The sequence below is a fragment of the Salvelinus namaycush genome, chromosome 8, assembly GCF_016432855.1.
Source record: "Salvelinus namaycush isolate Seneca chromosome 8, SaNama_1.0, whole genome shotgun sequence".
In the NCBI taxonomy this organism is placed as follows: Eukaryota; Metazoa; Chordata; class Actinopteri; order Salmoniformes; family Salmonidae; genus Salvelinus; species Salvelinus namaycush.
Window position 1 is genome coordinate 63492609 of NC_052314.1, and position 20054 is coordinate 63512662.

The following is a 20054-nucleotide window of genomic DNA, read 5'->3' on the forward strand; positions in this document are numbered from 1 at the left end:
TCTGCACCACGCACTCTCACTACTGGTGTCCCCCAAGGCTCGGTTCTAGGCCCTCTCCCCTTCTATCTATACACTAAGTCATTCAGCTCCATCATATCCTCACATGGTCTCTCCTATCATTGCTGTGCTCATGACACTCAACTACTTTTCTTCTTCCCCCATTCTGACACCCAGGTGGCGACACGCATCTCGGCGTGCCTGGCAGATATCTCAGCTTGAATGTCGGCCCACCACTTCAAGCTCAACCTAGACATGACGGAGATCTTAAGATGAATGCAACAACTGTAAGTCGCTCTGGATAAGCGTCTGCCAAATGACTAAAATGCTAAAATGATCATCTTGATTAAAAACGATATCGGTCACAATGTTTAGGTTGTCTAAGAAGATTTCGTGGTGTTCACTTTAAATGTCCAACACAACCATGTAACTAAAGCCATTGCACTGATCTCAAGCAAAGAGTTGAGATCCTGCAGATTTGATCAAAGTCGTTCTACATTCTTCTTTTCACCTAATTTTTCACCTGATATACTTAACAAAAGCCACATCTCAATAGGTGGTCCAGGTTTCCTCTTTTGTTCTCTATGGCTCCTCAAGAAAGGGGAGAAGCCGATGACATCACATCTCCCCATCAGACCAACTCCTTGAAGTTTTCAGTTTTGTCTAAAAAACACTATATTTATCAATGTATTACACCTGTGTACTTTACTGTATTTTTATATATAGCTTTTCAACAGTAAAAATTCTGAAATCGCTGGAGGACTTCTTTAAGCTAACAAGACAAGTTATGTTTAACAGCTCCTCTATTTGGGAGCTCTGATAACAGTCACTCATATTGGCTGGCTTGATTACATTCCCTCTCTCCAAGCAATTCAGTTCACATCCTCTCAGTTGACATGGTAACCCTGAGGGCGGTGTTGCCAAGCAACAAGCAAGCAGGTCACAGTGCACTTCAAATCACTCCCAGACCAGCTTGTGTTTCCTTCCCACAGACACTAAGAAAATAAAAAAAAAGAGGCCCCTTATCCTCTCAGAAAGAGAAGAGTATTCCTATGACATGTCAGTATAAAGTTCATAACTCCTCAGTAAAGCAATGCGAGAGGTCATACGCTTACAAATTCCAAAGTAATTATATGTAATGCATATCAATGTCAAATGTATAACTCCTTAGTAATGCCATGTTTAATGTTCTTATGCTTACACATGTCGAAGTATTTACGTTATGCATATCAATATAACGTTAATCTCTCATTAGTAATGCAAGGCAAACGGTATACACTTAAATGATTTTTATTAGGATAAGCAGCAGCATTTCTGTATGAAACATGAGAAACAAATGTGTCAAACAATAATACAATTTTCTATAGAGGGGTATGATGCCTCTGAATGAACATTATAGTGGTAAAATACCATGTTTTGATATGAGTGGTTAAACTGAAAAGCCTTTATCTTTGACACTGTCTGATATGCTGTAGATAGTGCCACAAACACTCAAACGGAAAAAGTGCAAAGAATCACACACACACACACACACACACACACACACACACACACACACACACACACACACACACACACACACACACACACACACACACACACACACACACACACACACACACACACACACACACACACACACACACACACACACACACACACACACACACACACACACACACACACAGCACATTAATTGTATTCATAATACATGTATTCACATATCAAATGTATAAAGCAGTATAGTCACCTAGGTAGCTGATATGATTTAAACACCAACTGGTATATTTATCATCACAAAAAAAACGAACTAATAAAAAATCCTGCCTCAGGCAAAGGACAAATAATAACCACATTCTGTATATATGATAAAGAACATAGCAAAATATAACACCATATAAAAACTTGATATATACGAGCATGTTTCACAAACAGCTTAGCTGTAAATACCAACATTTTCTGTGTCTTGTAAAATTCACAGTGAAGTAGGGATACCGTTTTTATCCCTGTATTTTTGGGGTGAGAACATAGAGACCCCCTTTTCAACGAGCCTTGAACTGAGACATAATCATAACGTTGTACTTTATGGTCCTGTGGTGCTTGTTGCATCTGGCCATGTTCTTTAAACTAGCTTGGGACTTCAGTAAGTCTTTGGATAACAAGTCAAGAGACTGGGTCTGCTTCCCAAATGGCACCCCCTTCCCTCCTATAGTGCACAGCTTTTGACCAGGGCGCATAGGACTATGTAGGGAATAGGGGTCCATTTGGGATGCACTCTGGTGGTTACTCTACACTGGAGTAACTCTACACCCTATGTGATATTCCAATGGACGTTGTACAGAGTCTGTATACTGTATAAGGCTATACGGGGGAATTCAAGGTGACACAAGGCACCTTTTCGTTAAAATCAGTTTTTCCTTCTTCCCAGCACATGAAACCTAAACACAGTGAATTAACACTTCCTGGTACGTTTTATAAAACAGAATATTAAACAGTACTGGAACACACACGTTTACATGGCAAAATCACTTTCATCTATATTAAAACAAATTCACCATACCGAACACAGGACATTAGCTTACTCTATGAAAGTGTACTACTGTGTATACAACGACCAGCGTATAGTGCCTATGATGGAAGAAGCTATAGCGACACTAAAAAAGGACAGTCAACTCAATAGTGAGAGCTCCCCTTCTCTCCACCATCACTGAGTAGCAGTTCATTAGGACTCATGGGGGACCATTCTCTCCTTCTCCTCTCGTCCCCTCTAACAGGGAGCGCTCTGGCCTTCCTTCCCGGGGTTTCCGCTGCTTCCTGGTTCATCCCAGCAGTGCTGACCATTTTGTGAACAGAACAACACGCTACTCGCTCCGTTACTGACTGGCCGGTCATTTATAGCCTGAGTTCAGCTGCATCCTGTTAGCTACCTTCCCCCTCCCGTCCCCTCCCCTCCCTCCATCCCTCTTCCTCCTCTCTCACGGTACTGTAAAGCATCGCTCCCTCCTCGTCTCCCCCTGGCAAAGGGAACGGTATAGTCCATAGAGACACTGGAAATACTGCAGCGTCCATCATGCCCATTGTATGTTTGTGTCTATATATAAACTCCACTAATTTCCCCCGTCGTTCTACGTCAGGCTCCAGAGCTGCCCAGCAGTGTTCTGTAAAAGAAACGTGTGATGGTGTTTGAAACATGTGACTCTCTCTCTGTTTGTCACGCCATAGCGGTTTAACATGGGGGTCCTATTGAGTTGAGAGTCCATTGTGTTTAGTGCAGACTGGCTGTAGTTGTAGTGAGACCTCCTCGTCCATAGGGGGCGTCACCTCCTGTGGTGGTCAGTCACTGTCTTTGCGTAGGCTGCGGTCCGTGTGAAGGTTGGCGGGCTCTGGGCTCTTGCACTGGATACTGGTCCCGTTCCCGTTTTGTCCCGTGCTGGTCACTGTGGCATCCGAGTGGCACCAACAACACAGGCAGGACTGGAAGGGGACAAGGTTAGACACTTGAACAAGGGTACAAGTTTACAAGATTAGAGGCACTATTCATAGTGCTGTGGTCATTCTGTGTTGATAGCGTTTATTCTATTGCTGCTACGATAGACGAGGTCCAAGTAGGCACTTTTCTACAGCTTACAATAATGAGGGCTTGTGTAATGAGGGCTGGGAATGCTTCTTTGAACAGTATACTACATAAAACTACATCTGCTCACAGCGTGAGAAGTAGAACACTTTCTATCCTTCCCAAACTCTTAGCCCCACTTCTGCAGAAGAGGAAGAGGCACGTTCAGGGTCTGGGAATTGCTGTTATGAGTTAGTCTCAGTCTTTCTCGCTCTCTGAGGACAGCTAGAGCTAGAGCATGGCTTATCTTCAGCTCAGGTCTCTAACAGATGTGTACAGTTATGTGACCTCACCCAGTAAATGAGTTCATAAATCACTGCTTTGCTTTACATTTTCTTTAAATAATGTCATCACCAGCGCAGAGCCACGGCCCCTCGGTCGTGGGGAGAGGGAGAGGTTCTCTGTTTGTTTTACTGGTGAGACAAGACAAAGGGTTTGGGGAGGGCTGGGGGGGTTAGTGGAGATACTGATTATATGGGGGGAAAGAGAGAGCGAAAGAAAAAGAAAGCAAGAGAGAGTGAAAAGGATTGAGAGAGATATAGAGCAAGAGAGAAAAGGAGAGTTGGGTGTGTGTGTATGTTTAGGGATCTACTGTACCTTGAAACAGTTTTTGAACTTCTTGCTGACAAAGTAGAGGATGATGGGGTTTATACATGAGTTTACTGTGGCTAGGTTGATACTCAGGTAATCCAAGACCAACAGGAAGCTGAAAGAAACGACACCCATGTTTTTTGGCCGAACTTCCATTTGAGTTTCATCTCCTTTCAAACATTTCGAATCGTTAAATTGCAGCAACTCAAATCATGTCCGTCTGTGTTTAGTCTGTTGTGGTTCTAGATCCAGTCGAGTGATTCCCCACGTATTTCCACCTTTCCATTTTCCAACACACCGTACTGAATCAGTCATTTCTAATAATAAGATGACAACAGCAAACAAACATGGCTGCACTCACTTGAGCAGGTCACAGCGTCCGATGTCTCTGGGGTTGTAGACCATCTTCTTGAGGATCCTGCTGAGGTGCAGGGGGAACCAGCACAGAGCGAAGATCAGGACCAGGCAGAACACTGCTTTGGCCACTTCCCGTCTCTGGGGATAACAATAAACAACAGATTAGGAAAAGGTTGGACGATGACGATGAAGGATGATGAAGACAAGATACTGAGAGTGGAAAACGTATATAAAAAACGCTGAGTCATCCTGAGTACTGTATGGTAACAACTCTGGGGATGTAAACAGACAAAATGTTATGTTCGGGAGACGCTAGGTTGTTAGGGAGACGCTAGGTTGTTAGGGAGATGTAGGGTTATGTAATGTAAACCGGATAGGCCTGAGAGAGGAAAAGGACAAACCTTTAAAGAGACTAAACATGAGTCATTCTGCAGTAGTGTACTGTTACGGTAGAGGTGCCTCTGCCTATACGCAGCCCAACCTGGCTTAGGGCCTCCAAAACACTAGAGGCTCTGGTTACAGGACGTAACAACCGAAGAGAAGAGAGATCTGATACTAAGTAGTAGTACTATGAATGTAGAAGGCAGTCAGGGCGGGTTATGCAACGTCAGCTTGAGAGGCCTGAGAGAGGGAATGGGCTTCTCCTTAAGAGACACTAAACATGAGGCAGTCTGGCCTCAGTACCTTGTGTGTGTGTGTGTACCTGTTTGAGGTGTTCACTGAGGACGATGCGGAGGCTGCCGTTCCTGTGGTTGAGCATCTCACAGGTCATCAGAGTGTAGAACACGGCCGTACACATCAGAGGAACGCAGAAGTAGAACCCAAACAACCACCAGTCCTTGATGTCCTTATAGTACTGCAGGAGAACCACAACAGGAGAACGTTAGTACACAGGTTCTATGCAGGAGAACCACAATTCTTAACATGCCAATACTCCAGAAGACTGTCTAGCAGGCAAACGTGGAAAACTGGTTGTATTGATGTCATAATGAGGTCATTTCAACCAGTTTCACCTGCTAGGTTTGGTAACAAAGCAAGTTGACTTTACCAATACGTCTATGTGATGGCAGTGACATATTCTAATCTACTAAATCCACATATTATCGTACAAGTTTTAAGGAGGAGCAGATGCCATTTGAGGAATTTTTTGGCCACAGAATAAATAATCTATAACCTTTATACGACATTACTAAATTCCTCACTCCAGGAGGATTTAAATGAAACGACCTTAACCTCAGCATGGTTTGGTCATGATATGGGATTTAGTATCTTTTGTGTTGCATGATGTGAACTAGACACACACATGGCTCAGCCAAGGAACCATACATCAGTTGAGCTGTAATTGCTGTTGTGGCCTGCGATCAATTATGTTCTCCAGGCTTGTGAACAAAGAAAGTGATCACCTCAGAGATTTTCTCTCTGAGGGAAAAAACGTATGGAGACCTCTGTCAGAGTTCAAATGCTATTTGGGTTCAAGTACTATTTGAAATCTTTCAAATACTTTGTGTTTGCTCTAGCCTACTGTCACGTTCTGACCCTAGTTATTGTGTTAATCCTTTGTTTTGTTGGTCAGGACGTGAGCTGGGTGGGCATTCTATGTGTTGTGTTTCTATGTTGGGTTTAATGTGCCTGATATGGTTCTCAATTAGAGGCAGGTGTTTGACGTTCCTCTGATTGAGAACCATATTTAAGGTAGGCTGTTCTCACTGTTTGTTTGTGGGTGATTGTCGCTGTGTCTGTGTTTATTGCACCACACGGTACTGTCTCGTCTCATTCGTTCGTTCGTTCTTTCCTGTTCGTGCGTTCTTCATTTTATGTAGTTTGCATGTTCAGGTCAGTCTACGTTGTCTGTTTGTTATTTTGTATTTATCAAGTATAGTTCGGTTCAGTGTTCGTCTTGTCTAATAAATTCATGATGTCTACATACCTCGCTGCACATTGGTCTTCCGATCCCTCTCTCCTCTCCTCGTCCGAGGAGGAGGAGGAATATTACGACGACCGTTACACCTACCTGGAGTGCCAGATGTTTTGGGACGATTCTATTCGTCCTTTAAGCCAGACAAGCTCAGTCAAGCACAGCTAAAGTATTTGAAATGATATTTGAACCCAGGTCTGGCCTCTGTATGCTTCCTTTCACCATAATTCTAGTTCTTTCCGTGGTTCCACCAAGAATGTCAGAGAAATGAATGTCAGTACGATAAATCCACCACTGTATTTATAACAATTACTTTTCATGCCAAGTATTTGGACAGATGGAATTGTTTTTGATAGGTCAGTGCAAGGATACACCACCACATGAAATCATGGACTCTCAGATTTACTAACTTAACACACATGTACTGTACTGTAACCCTACGTGAATCACTTTTGTCTTTTAAATCATAATGAATACGAGGGGGGACCTGATCCTAGATCAGCACTCTTACTCAGACACGTTGTGGGCCAGATTTGTTTGTATACAGGTAATAGGATTATTTGAAGTGCAGAAGCGTCAACAAGAAAATGGGTCGTACCATCATGAACTCAGTCTTGGGGTTGAGCATACATGTCCGTATGGTCTCGTTCCTGTAGTTGAATTCAACCATGTCGAAGCCGATGGCCTCTGGGACAGCCAGGACCATGGACAGCACCCAGATGGACACGATCTCCATGGCCGTCCGAAGAGGAATGCCTACTCCCTGGACCCTGCTCCATGACGCCACTGCACGGTACCTGGGGCATGGAGGGACACAAAGAATGAAAGGGTGAACATGGTGGGGTAAGGTAGGGGTTAGAGCAGGGCCAGGGCTGTGGACTTTTCAGCAACAACTGATGAGTTGGGAGTTGGAACTAATAAACAGCCCAGCGGCGAAACTAGTTGTAATGAAGTCATTTCAACCAGCTTTTAATGGTTGTAATGAAGTCATTTCAACCAGCTTTTAATGGTTGTAATGAAGTCATTTCAACCAGCTTTTAATGGTTGTAATGAAGTCATTTCAACCAGCTTTTAATGGTTGTAATGAAGTCATTTCAACCAGCTTTTAATGGTTGTAATGAAGTCATTTCAACCAGCTTTTAATGGTTGTAATGAAGTCATTTCAACCAGCTTTTAATGGTTGTAATGAAGTCATTTCAACCAGCTTTTAATGGTTGTAATGAAGTCATTTCAACCAGCTTTGCCCGCTAGGAGGTTCAAGTGACTGTGAAAAGTGAATCTGTTTTAGAGACACTTCCAGCACTTGAATAATAGACTTACTTCAAACGTTTAACCCTGCATGGGAACATGATTGTGAGAACCACAGAGATATGGTGAGAAAACTACTGGACTACTTGTTCATCTGTACCATTATGTTGGGTCAACTCAGTGGTACATTGTAGTATATGCTCTATGAACTGACTGCATGGCAGTAGACCAGACACACACTGTACCGCATAGTGAGAAAAATGATCCAAGTTAAGATTTAATGAACAACAGATAATAATCAATTGTTTATCCCCAGAATCTAATATTCATTCTTTTGTGAAGCCTCCAAACAAGCGTTGGCAGGAGCTATAGTCTGTTTGTTGACGCTTGTTTCCTGTGCTCCAAATCATGTTTGCTTGTTTGTTTCATTAATAGGCACCGCTTGTTTTAGTAAACGCTGCATCAACATTTTATGGCCTGAACAATATATTTTTCATGACGCACTTGAATACCCTTGGCAAACAACATAGTGTCATTTATATTTTACCCAGCTGGTAATGCATCCACATTCTCTCTCTCTCTCAAACAGAGAGGACGAGACACAAACCAGACGAGATATGCTGCGCGTTTTCTGGGAGCATCTGCTATTGAACTTGCCTCTATCACTAACGTCTCTCTCTCTATGATGGGAGTCATTCAGCATAGCTGGTATGTTCAACTGGCTTCCATCCCTTTAGACCCAGAACAGGCCTCCTTATGCTCTTATCTCTTATGTCTGCTAACTCACAGGCCAATGAAGCCGGAAGTCAGCCACTCACTTTCACTCTGCTGATTAACAGGAGCGACAGTGTTAAGTGTTACAAGAACTGAAGGGAGTGAGACGGGAATACAAGTCTAGTAGTCTAGCAACAGACACAAAACAATCAGAGTTAAAAATGTGAGAATAAACACTTTTAGATTTGAGAATAAGACTACTTCTGCTCCTTGATGGCAAAGCTATCCCTCCTCAGGGAGAGAAACAACTAAGACCACAAAGCGTCTCAGAGTAGGAGTGCTGATCTAGCATCAGATTTGACTTATGGATCAGATGAAAAAGATTGTATGGGCAGATCCTAGATCAGCACTCCTACTCTGAGAGGCTTTGTGGATATGGCCCCAGCTGGCCTAGTCCTTAACAGATGCAGCCAATAGTAAAACTAGGAGGGAGAGTAACTATGTTGCTAATGGGAGAGCTCCATTATTACTGACATTACAAACTTCCGGAATAAACTGCCTTTACCACCTCCACTAAGAAGTTAAACTAACTCTCATCCTGTGGTTTCCTTTAAATCAAATTAGGGAAGTCATTCATCTTTCCTGGCCAATTTGTCTCAGCCACTCCCATACATAGAGTGGGCTATCTCATAAAGGCTTTACTGTTCAACAAACAAGTTTGGTTTGAATTCAAACCACGGCAATGTGTTTTATCATGGTGTTGGTGAGTTACTGGCAAAGGTTGAGGGTCTGAGGGTGACTTTTTTTCATAGGAAAAAAGTTTAGAGAGGAGTTTTTTTCTTTGATACATACATATTGTAAAGTAGACTACATTTCACAGAAAAAAAGTATCATTAGACTGATTTTCATTTGGAGTTTACCGTAACCTACATATAAAGATTCACAGAACTGAAGGGCCAGAACAGAACAGAATTCTACGGTGCAAACATTCCATGAGTCTGGAACCAATTTAAAACACATGTTTTTACAAGATAATAGAATCCTATTCCAGGGAGCAGAATATGTCTCTATGAAATAAATTGCATAAAGACCCACTTAGTGTCTGAGTACTAGGTCAGATTCAGCTACAGCTCATATGTTAACCTTGGTAAGTGTATGCCTGCCAGACAATGCATTTGATAGTAAATGAGTAATGTGTATAATGCTTCAGAAGCCTTATCCCTTACTCCCAAGACACTCTCGTAGATCTGAAAGAATTGGATAGGTGTAGGCAATAGGCTATCATGAAGCAGATGGAAAGAAACACCATATTGCTTATTGCTTATATTGTTTATTAATTCTATAAACATTAATATGCAAATGCAAATATTTCTTAGGCTTTTTGCTTTGATCCTGTTAGATCAGCTACCATTGGTTGATTTGGAATTCAGCAGTGGTACAGGTGACTGACCTGTCGACGCTTAGGGCACAGAGGTTGAGGACGGTGATGCCCACAGAGGCCTTCTGTAGGAATGGCACCAGCTTACAAAGACACAGCCCAAAGGAATTGTCATCGAAGGGGAACCTGGTGGCAAGGAGCTGCAGGGACACAGAGAGAGAGAGAGAGAGAGAGAGAGACCGTCAGCACATCGTAGACAACAGTCTGTACGCTTCAACACACAACAGGCTTTGCATCGTCAGGAAATAACCACACACCTTAGATGGCATTGAGCCAGTTGGCACTTCCCTGTATTACAAACCCTTTCATAAGATACCAGAAATCCATAATGGTCATTATTAGCCAGTATGGTAACTGAGAAGACAGAAAAAGCATGTAAAAAATAAATAGAATTGTGAAAGAACAATACCTGCTGTGAAGAGTAATAATAATAAAATAATAATAACAATAATAATAACATCAACAATAATAAAAATAATGGACTAGCCCTTATATCGCTTTCTTTACTAACTAGTAAGGGATAAATTATAGGGGATTGAGGTTAGGGAATCACATGTTTATCTCCTCTTAGCTCAATTCCCATTGTCCTTAGGGTCCGGACTATCTTTAACCACTGTGCTGTAGCAGGCCCTTCACAACAGGCAGGTTAGTCACAGTCACATCAGAGGGATTTCATGGTACGTCCTGACTTCATTCTGAATCTGAGTACAGTCCAACAACAGGCCCATAGCAAGCCAACCCTGGAACTATCTTTGAAAGTGACATCTTTTCTTTAATTGGACTTCCAGGCATCTATAAGCACCACTTCCCATAGCCTCTTACAAGAGGAGCTCCCTTAAGAAAACAACTCACAGCTCTCCCTGTAGAACAGACTGCTAAAACCACCCTTTGTCATTATGAAGTAGTCTTGGCAGCTGTCGTTGAACAGGAATCAACATGGGCCGAACAAAGAGAGAAAGAGGGGATTAACCCAGAGTCGTTGAGATGCCGGGTCAAAGGAAACACTTCACGGGTGCATCCTTGTCCCCCTATTGTTCACTTGGAGCGCTAGGCGGTTCCATCTAATCAAAAAGTCTCGGGAACATGGGAGTTGGAAGGGAAAGGGGGCTACGTCACTGTGGGTGTGTGTGTAGCCTGTGTCCGTGTGTGTGTATGTAGTATTGTGTGTGTGTATGCAGTGTGTATATGATTCAATTTGGAAACTGCGTCAAACAAACCCCGTAGGAAGTGAGCTGGGCCTCCCGAAAGCACATGGCCCTGTAGTGCAGACATATTCACAGGGAGTGTTTGGCCTGAATCCAGAGTTGTACGTACGGCACTACTTTTCCTCACCAGTACAAAGGGACATTGTGATTTATCCTTCATGTGTGTAACTGAAGCGCCTAATACAGGAAAGACTTTTCCCCCTTTGTACATGTAGAGAATCATCTGTCCCGGGACCCGAGCACTTCCATATGTGCTGACACAGTGTGATGAAACTATATACCGGTAATACTAAACAGGTGGCTTCACCATTTCTCTTCACAATGAACTGAGCATTCACAATGTACTGTACTACATCCTATTAAGACCTTGACCTGGTCAACCAATGTATGTGGACCCAATGAAAAATATGCTCATTACTCTCAAGCAATAATACCACAGCAGGTAAGATAACGCCGTAAATCATCTGTGAGATCTATCTAGGTAATGTTAAAGTGAGCCCACATGGGGGTAAATGGACTACAGTCTAATGGGTTTAAATGACTCACACTGGACACGTGATTCATCATTTAACCAGACCCATTTATTCTGAGTGTAGCTAGGTTCAAGTGTGATCGCAGATAAGAGGGCTGGAGAGGAGAGCTGGTCCTGTGACAAACCACGGGTCAGAGCAGGGCCACTGATATGTGTGACCGCAGTCTGATTGGTCTGATTCCATTGTTTATTTAAGTCTGGGCCTCTCCCTGCTTCCGTCATCACAAAGAGCCACCCAATGAAGATAAAGTAGTACTACTACTGACTGAAATCAACTTTGGAGAGCAACATGATCTTTGGGGAGCCTTCTAATGAATACTTTATTTATTTGTTCTCCCCTTTCTTTTCTCCGCTACTCTCTTAGAGGATTCTAATAGGTTGGCCTTTTTCAGTCTGTTGTTGGTATACCATCTGGCCCGTGTTGCGACCACATCCCTTAGGCTGGCAAATAATGACTCTCTCTCTCTCTCTCTCTCTCTCTCTCTCTCTCTCTCTCTCTCTCTCTCTCTCTCTCTCTCTCCCTCGCTCTCTCTCTCGCGCGCTCTCTCTCTCGCTCTCTCTCACTCTCTCTCGCTCTCTCTCGCTCTCTCTCTCTTGCGCGCACTCTCTCGCTCTCCCTCTCTCACCCGCTCTCTCTCGCTCTCTCTCGCTCTCTCTCGCTCTCTCTCTCCTCTCTCTCTCTCTCTCTCTCTCTCTCTCTCTCCCCCTCAATTCAATTCAAGCGGCGTTATTAGCATGGGAAACATATGTTTACATTGCCAAAGCAAGTGAAATAATCTCTCGTTCTCTCTGAGATGCAATTATGCTTCAATATATCCATGCACAATTCACTGTAATGTCCAGTGTACAGGATGGATATGTGTCTCTTACCTTGTAGACGTTGATGGGTATATCTATGGTGATGTAGATGAGGTCGCCCAGCGCCAGGCTGGCAATGAGGGCATTGGGCCCGTTCCTCATGCACTTATTCTGGTAGATAATTCTCAACAGGGTGGCATTGCCCACTATGCCCACCACAAACACTATGATAGAAATCACTGTGTTGATGTATTTGAAATAGCCTTGAATGGAAGTGGCGATGGTGCATGGTGGAGGGGCCCTTATCCTGGTGATGTTTGTGGCCCCAGATCCAGCTCCGACCCTGGGCCATTGCGGCCCCTGGTGGCCCCTGGTGGAGATGGGACTCCCATGCTCCAGGAAGGGGCTACTGGTGCTGTGGAAGCCCAGGGGTTGGAGGGTGATGTGGGTGTTGTGGAGGACCAGGCCCTGGTCTGGTAGGGAGTTCTTCTCTCCCTCGTCTGTGGTGCTGTTTATCTGACACATTCCAGGGCCAGGCAGGGCGGCCATGACGGCCATTAGCACCAACACATGTACGATTGGGGCGCCCATTATAGAACACATTCCACGCTTTGTCTCAGGAGATGGACAGATAGTGTAGGGGTTCCCCATATACTGCTGGTGGTGAGAGCTGGTGAGCGAGAGAGACAAGGGAGGGGAGAGAGATAGAGAGGGGGGGAGAGCAAGTTAGAGAGAGAGGGGGGAGCAAGTTAGAGAAAGGGGGGGAGAGTGAGAGAGAGTGAGAGAGAGAGAGACACAGAAAGAGAGAGATGAAGGGAGACAGGGAAAAAAGTATATGGGTTATTTCAGCCAGCAAACTTTGCAAGCAACAAAACAAAACTTCCTCAATTGAATTGACTGTGTAACCACTGGGAACTTTTGTCCGAATCTTTTAATTCCCCCCGCCACAACTGAAATGTCAATTCAGGAACATCTCCTCAGAAATGGAGCCAGAACCAGAATGTGTCAGTCAAAAGTTACACATCACAGTGGGTCCTCTCCCATCCTCTCCAACTGCTAGAGGAAGTAAAACAACCTCCTTCAGACTTCAAACAGGTTTTACCAAGGGGGCACAGATGGGAAGATGCCACGACTGGTTACAGTCAAACAATATGATGGGTGAGCTTATGAAGAGTCTCCTCTCTGTCATTTCTGGAAGTAATAATCAGCACAGCCTTTGTGCTAATAGGAGTGTGTGGGCTACAAGCACATATTACACACACACACACACACACACACACACACACACACACACACACACACACACACACACACACACACACACACACACACACACACACACACACACACACACACACACACACACACAGAGAGAGAGAGAGCCAGGCAGGGCTTTATATTGTTTTGACAATGCGCCCCTTGTGTGGCTTCTTCAGTGTGGTTTCCTCTGCCCTGCATTCTCCCTTCTGGTTTTAATTTAAAGACTCAGACTAGCGGTTAGAAAACAATGAGACATTTTAACATGAAAGAATCAGATCAGCCCCATGTCTAGTCAGTGTTATATTACACAATATAGCTTTTGTATTGTTTGAGAGTTAAGTGAAGATGTTACATGAACAAATCTTAAGTTCTCTCAAAATGTTAAAATATATTTTTTAACCAGTTGGAAATTAACCCTACTATCAATATGTAAATCAAATACTTACATTTATATAATTACCAGGTTATATTCAAAGTAATATCATAGTGTATTTCAGGTAAAACTTTACAAAGTAGTTAAAAACCCTTTCTATGAATGTACAATTTAGACTCACTGAATTCAGACCAAGGAGGTAAAGAAAACTGAGATCTACATTTGAATACTTTTTCATCACAACAGAACACAGTGGCTCTCCAGCTAGCCATGAAGAGTGTTTCATCCTGTTCAAAGTCCCAGATGTCACCTAGTTAGTACACAGAAACCTATTTAGCATCCAGCACTTCATGTAGCATCACCGTTTAGCATCAGGCACCACACTACTGGGACCCTGTGTGACGGCACGTAAACTGATATATTGATAAATAATAAATAGCTTTGGTTTTCACCTACCGCTCTGCTCTTCTAAAATGTCTGCTCCTGCCTCCCCTGTTGGAACCGTCAGGCGAACTTTCTGCTGAAGCCCCTAGACATCTGAATCACATCACATGAGTAATTAACCAACTATCAAAGTCGCAGAGTCGGAGTTAGTGTCCCACTTGGTTTGCCCAACGTACGTGGCAGTGTGCTGCCTGTGAGGTGCTGCGCATTAGGCTCTGGGTTTTCCTGTGGAGAGTTGGGAGCGTGTGTGTGTGTGTGTGTCTGTGTGTGTCTCAGAGCGCAGCAGGAGTGGAGGGAGCACTTTGACTGAGAGGGAGTGTAAATCTCCACCTCCCCTCGGTAACAGGCCCCCCATAGGAAACAGCAACAGCAGCCCCTCTTTCTCTCTCACTCTTTCTCTCTATCTTTTTCGCTCTCCCTCTTTCTCCTCTTTGTCTCTCTATCTTTCTCTCTCTCCTTTCTCCTCTCTCTCTCTCTCTCTCTCTCTCTCTCTCTCTCTCTCTCTCTCTCTCTCTCTCTCTCTCTCTCTCTCTCTCTCTCTCTCTCTCTCTCTCTCTCTCTCTCTCTCCTCTCTCTCTCTCTCTCTCCTCTCTCACTCCTCCTCTCGTCTCTCTCTCATCTCTGCACCGCCTGCTGAAAATCATCTCAGGGGCACAACGCACTCCGATATACACAAACACACACACACTCCCACACTCACACACCGGGTATCTGGGAACCACACAGTCCCCAGTCAGTATGCTCCTCTCTCTCCTTTCCTCAGATCCCAGATCAGATTCTAGCCCTGTATACGGCTCAACTGTTTCTTCCCACTAAAGGAAACCGAGATCAACATGGTAAGGAAATGTGAGGAGGGCAGTCGGAACTAAATGTGCATGTCCCAGTTGTCTTGATGTGAACATGTTGAGATGGAAAGGGAAGGGTAGTAAAGAGAGCGGAACCAAACTTTCTTTGAAGCATTACTTTTTACAATCACAACTCTGTGGGTGGCCAAAGCAGAGGCTAGTCAAATCACCACATCTGTACGTGCCACACAAGCTGCAAGTGTATCAATCTCTTGTAGCCTGCCTTAAATAGGGTCATATGCATGATTATTCCACTTAATTAGGTTTGTCAGCTGTCATATTCACCAAACAGTAAATAAACTAGTTTGAAACTAAACAAAGGAATGTTTGATATATTGTCCCATAGACATGTACGGCACAAAGTACATCATGTCCAGACAGATAGATGTTGTGAGTTGTGCTAGGTAACAAAGAAGAGTGAGGCATGTCAATAATGATGAGGAATGTGAGTGCCTCTCCATCGGTGTCCATTACTCGTTCCATAACTATACACTTAGCAAATGGGCCCTTTATCAATACATTGTCTAAAAGCAGGAAGAGAGGCTATCCAAGCAGGCCAAGGTCGGCCCTTCTCTCTCCCAACGAGCTGACACAGCAACTGTTTAGCTAAATAAAGAACCTGGACAATGGAGTTCCATATCACGAGGAAGATAAGATCATGTGCAAACAGATAAGGTACACACACACACACACACAAACTCACACACACACACACACCGCTTGATTACTTGTGGGCCCCCAGGCCTTGTCGAAGTCAAGGGCCATTCCTAAAAGCTGATTGAACATCCTCCGAGAGGGCAAAGTAGTGTTTTCTGTATCAACAGCACTCCAGCACGCTGGTACATTCTCCTGGCCTAAGGGTAGGCTTCTTTCCATTAAGGTCAGGCTGTAGCAATCATCTCATTAAACAACACTTTGGATCACATCGTCATTTTAATGAAAACAGTGTGTCTGACGTTATCAGAGTCTCCTGTGGAAAATATTACCTTGTAAAAGTGGAAATATTTATGATAATCAAGTAATTATGTTATGCGTGCCATGTCATGCCCTGTACCAGGAAGAGATGGAATATGAGAGAAAATATACTTTTTATATATAGTGTAAATACATCACTTAGTATTAATTGTTTCAGTTATCAGAGTCTCCTGTGGAAAATATTACCTTGTAAAAGTGGAAATATTTATGATAATCAAGTAATTATGTTATGCGTGCCATGTCATGCCCTGTACCAGGAAGAGATGGAATATGAGAGAAAATATACTTTTTATATATAGTGTAAATACATCACTTAGTATTAATTGTTTCAGATATTTTATGCATTTAATCATCGGTTGACTATTAATTGTATAATAATAATGAGAAATATCACGTAGATCCTAACATCGTGTGCCCTATTTTAGTAATGAACATTTAAAGACTTAACAAAGCCTTTCCTTTATGCTTTTTAATTAAGCCCCAATAACAGATTCACTGATCTCATCCAATTATAGTACACTTGTAAAGGTACTTTACCTACTTAATATGAATTGTGACTTCATTGGGTAATGCTAATATCTACCGCAATTTAAATTTAAAAGGATTGTGTTTTCTTTAATTGTATCCATAAATATCTCATGGCTTCTGAATTAGTTATTGGTCAACAGTGCCGTTATCTTTTATTCATCGGGACGTGATTCGCTGACGGGTCCCCTGGTTGCTGCAGCCTGGCATCAAGCTTCGACGCCTCCATCATTGTAACTTTTGAGGGGTTTCGCTAGCTGCTAGTTGGAAGTCTTTGTTAATAAAACCATTAATATATAAATGATGGAACCTTTACCTGGGTCCCAGTTGCCACGGCTTTCATGTTGTTGTTGTGTTGTTGTCTGACTGTTCATCAGGTATTAATGGCATTCTGTGTGAACTCGCTAGATGGCAGGCTGCCTGGTAATTCATATGCTTGTTCTCTGATGGCATCTGTCGAAGTGTGCTCTCTGCACATTGGTACATACCCTGTGGGAAGCAATCCACCCAGTCCCACACTGAGTGGGATGTAAGCAATTTCTTATCTGGGGCACTTGCTCCAAATGACAAAAAGGGAAAAGAGAGAGAGAAATGGGAAAGAAGTTAGAGGCCAATTTTATTGTGACAATCAGTGACAAACTGTAGTGACTTTTTCTACTTTGACTGAATTTGTTGGTTTATTGGAGAGAGGGATTACTGTGAAAACAGATAGACTTGGAAAAGGGAATGCAGGATAACTCAATGATGGAAGTATTATCACAATTGTGATCGAGTAATTCATGTAAGCATATGAGTTCAATTTATTTCATTACGATATGCCATCGGACCGTTATCCAATTAAGATTGGATTAAGATCAGAATGGCTGAGGTTGAGTCAATAAGGAATGATGGGAAATTACTCATCAAGCCTGTGAAGAAACACGTACTGTTGTGAAATACGTATGTCAGACTTTTGCAGAGGATCCCAAAATCCTCATGTCCTCTGAATCTGACGTGGCTAATTTTGGCTGAAATACGTACTCGGACTAAGATGAGACTTTCAATTCTGTCTTGAACAGGAAGTCTTGTGTTTTGACTGTCTTTTTAGGGACAGAGCAGGGTCAAATGCCATGAGAAGGGTGGCTCCTCGCTGTCTCACAACTCGAAAAAAAAATAGATTATTCATTTCAGTTCCCGGAAAGAGGACAGCACATCCCTAGAACAGTCCCCCCCCCCCCCCCCCCCCCCCCCCCCCCACACCGAAATATGCTGAACCATGTCAGCTATGACAACCAGTCCAGCTCCCAGTTGTTTCAGTGCTACATTTACTATGGAGCACTTCTAGTTTTCTTCTCTCAGTGATCCCAATCTTTTCACTTTTAATGTGTGACATGAGTTAATCTGATACATAGTTGGAGAGTAGCTCCATGTTATGCTCACTTCATATTTGTTTTGGAACCAGACATTGGACAAGTGAAAAAGCCTGAAAGCGTCTCCCAGCTACCTACAGCAGTTACAATGCTATACGCATATTTCAATCAATGCATGGAGAGACGTGAACAGACAATATTAAGCTATGCTCATAATTCTTTCTGGCTATACATACAGTAGTGTGTTCTGGGAGCAGACTGAGACAGGGGACTGATAGTGTTGTCTTGGACATGGTAATTAGAGCCCTAAACGCATTCCTGGAGACCCTGAGCTCTAATCTGGCCCCACATGCTTGGCGATAAGAGCTTGAGTCTAGACCCGTAGAGAATGACTTTGAATGGAAATGTCCGTTCTTTCGTCCTTTTGGACAGCCCTTGAAGATGCATCCCGGACGTCATCACCACATGATGACATCAGGCAGCACATCTGCCTGATGTCTGTTTTAGAGGGAAATAATTACTAACTCAGGAAGCGAAACAATACACAAAGTATTTGAAATCAGTCAAAATTTGATTATGGAGAAATTCTCAGGAAAATGCACCTCCTCTTCGACAAACTCAAAACATTTGCGTTGCCTTCTACTCAGTAAAAAAAATATGAATCCTGAACCAACACTTGCACTTGACCCCCCCCCCCCCCCCCCCCCACTTATAGCTCTGACTCTGCTGAGGAAAAAGTACTTACTATGTCTGTGACACTGGATGTGGTTGTCCCACCTACTGTAGCTACAGTTGAAGTCAGAAGTTTCCATACACCTTAGCCAAATACATTTAAACTCAGTTTTTCACAATTCCTGACATTTAATCCTAGTAAAAATACCCTGTCTTAGGTCAGTTAGGATCACCACTTTATTTTAAGAATGTGAAATGTCAGAATAATAGTAGAGAGAATGATTTATTTCAGCTTTTATTTCTTTCATCACATTCCCAGTGGGTCAGAAGCTTACATACACTCAATTAGTATTGGTAGCATTGCCTTTAAATTGTTTAACTTGGGTCAAATGTTTAGGGTAGCCTTCCACAAGCTTCCCACAATAAGTTGGGTGAATTTTGGCCCATTCCTTCTGACAGAGCTGGTGTAACTGAGTCAGGTTTGTAGGTCTCCTTGCTTGCACAAGCTTTTTCAGTTTTCTATAGGATTTAGGTCAGGGCTTTGTGATGGCCACTCCAATACCTTGACTTTGTTGTCCTTAAGCCATTTTGCCACAAGTTTGGATGTATGCTTGGGGTCATTGTCCATTTGGAAGACCCATTTGCGACCAAGCTTTAATTTCCTGACTGATGTCTTGAGATGTTGCTTCAATATATCCATATAATTTTCCTCCCTCACGATGCCATCTATTTTGTGAAGTGCACCAGTCCCCCCCACAACATGATGCTGCCACCCCCGTGCTTCACGGTTGGGATGGTGTTCTTCGGCTTGAAAGCCTCTCCCTTTTTCCTCCAAACAATGGTCATTATGGCCAAACAATTCTATTTTTGTTTCATCAGACCAGAGGACATTTCTCCAAAAAGTACGATCTTTGTCCCCATGTGCAGTTGCAAACCATAGTCTGGCTTTTTTATGGGGGTTTTCGAGCAGTGGCTTCTTCCTTGCTGAGCGGCCTTTCAGGTTATGTCGATATAGGACTTGTTTTACTGTGGATATAAATACTTTTGTACCAGTTTCCTCCAGCATCTTCACAAGGTAATTTGCTGTTGTTCTGGGATTGATTTGCACTTTTCGCACCGAAGTACGTTCATCTCTAGGAGACAGAACGCGTCTCCTTCCTGAGCGGTATGACGGCTGCGTGGTCCCATGGTGTTTATACTTGC

At 43.2% G+C, this 20054-nt stretch overlaps 1 protein-coding gene across 2 annotated transcripts; it reads right to left on the minus strand.

Annotated features, from left to right (window-relative positions):
- Nucleotides 1-1599: 1599 nt before the first annotated feature.
- On the minus strand, nt 1600-14881 carry LOC120053053 (endothelin receptor type B-like). 2 transcript variants are annotated; one of them, XM_039000305.1, is made up of 8 exons: nt 14498-14878; nt 12481-13078; nt 9886-10013; nt 7072-7270; nt 5262-5414; nt 4563-4696; nt 4208-4316; nt 1600-3471 (listed from the first exon to the last, which is right to left on the minus strand). In XM_039000305.1, the coding sequence occupies exons 2-8, from the start codon at nt 13057-13059 to the stop codon at nt 3331-3333; spliced, it is 1443 nt and encodes a 480-aa protein (XP_038856233.1). In that variant the 5' UTR covers nt 13060-13078; nt 14498-14878; the 3' UTR covers nt 1600-3330. The 2 variants fall into 2 exon arrangements, with proteins under 2 accessions (XP_038856233.1, XP_038856234.1); XM_039000306.1 differs by lacking the exon at nt 4208-4316 and having other exon boundaries at nt 14498-14881.
- Between the last annotated feature and the right edge of the window lie 5173 nt (nt 14882-20054).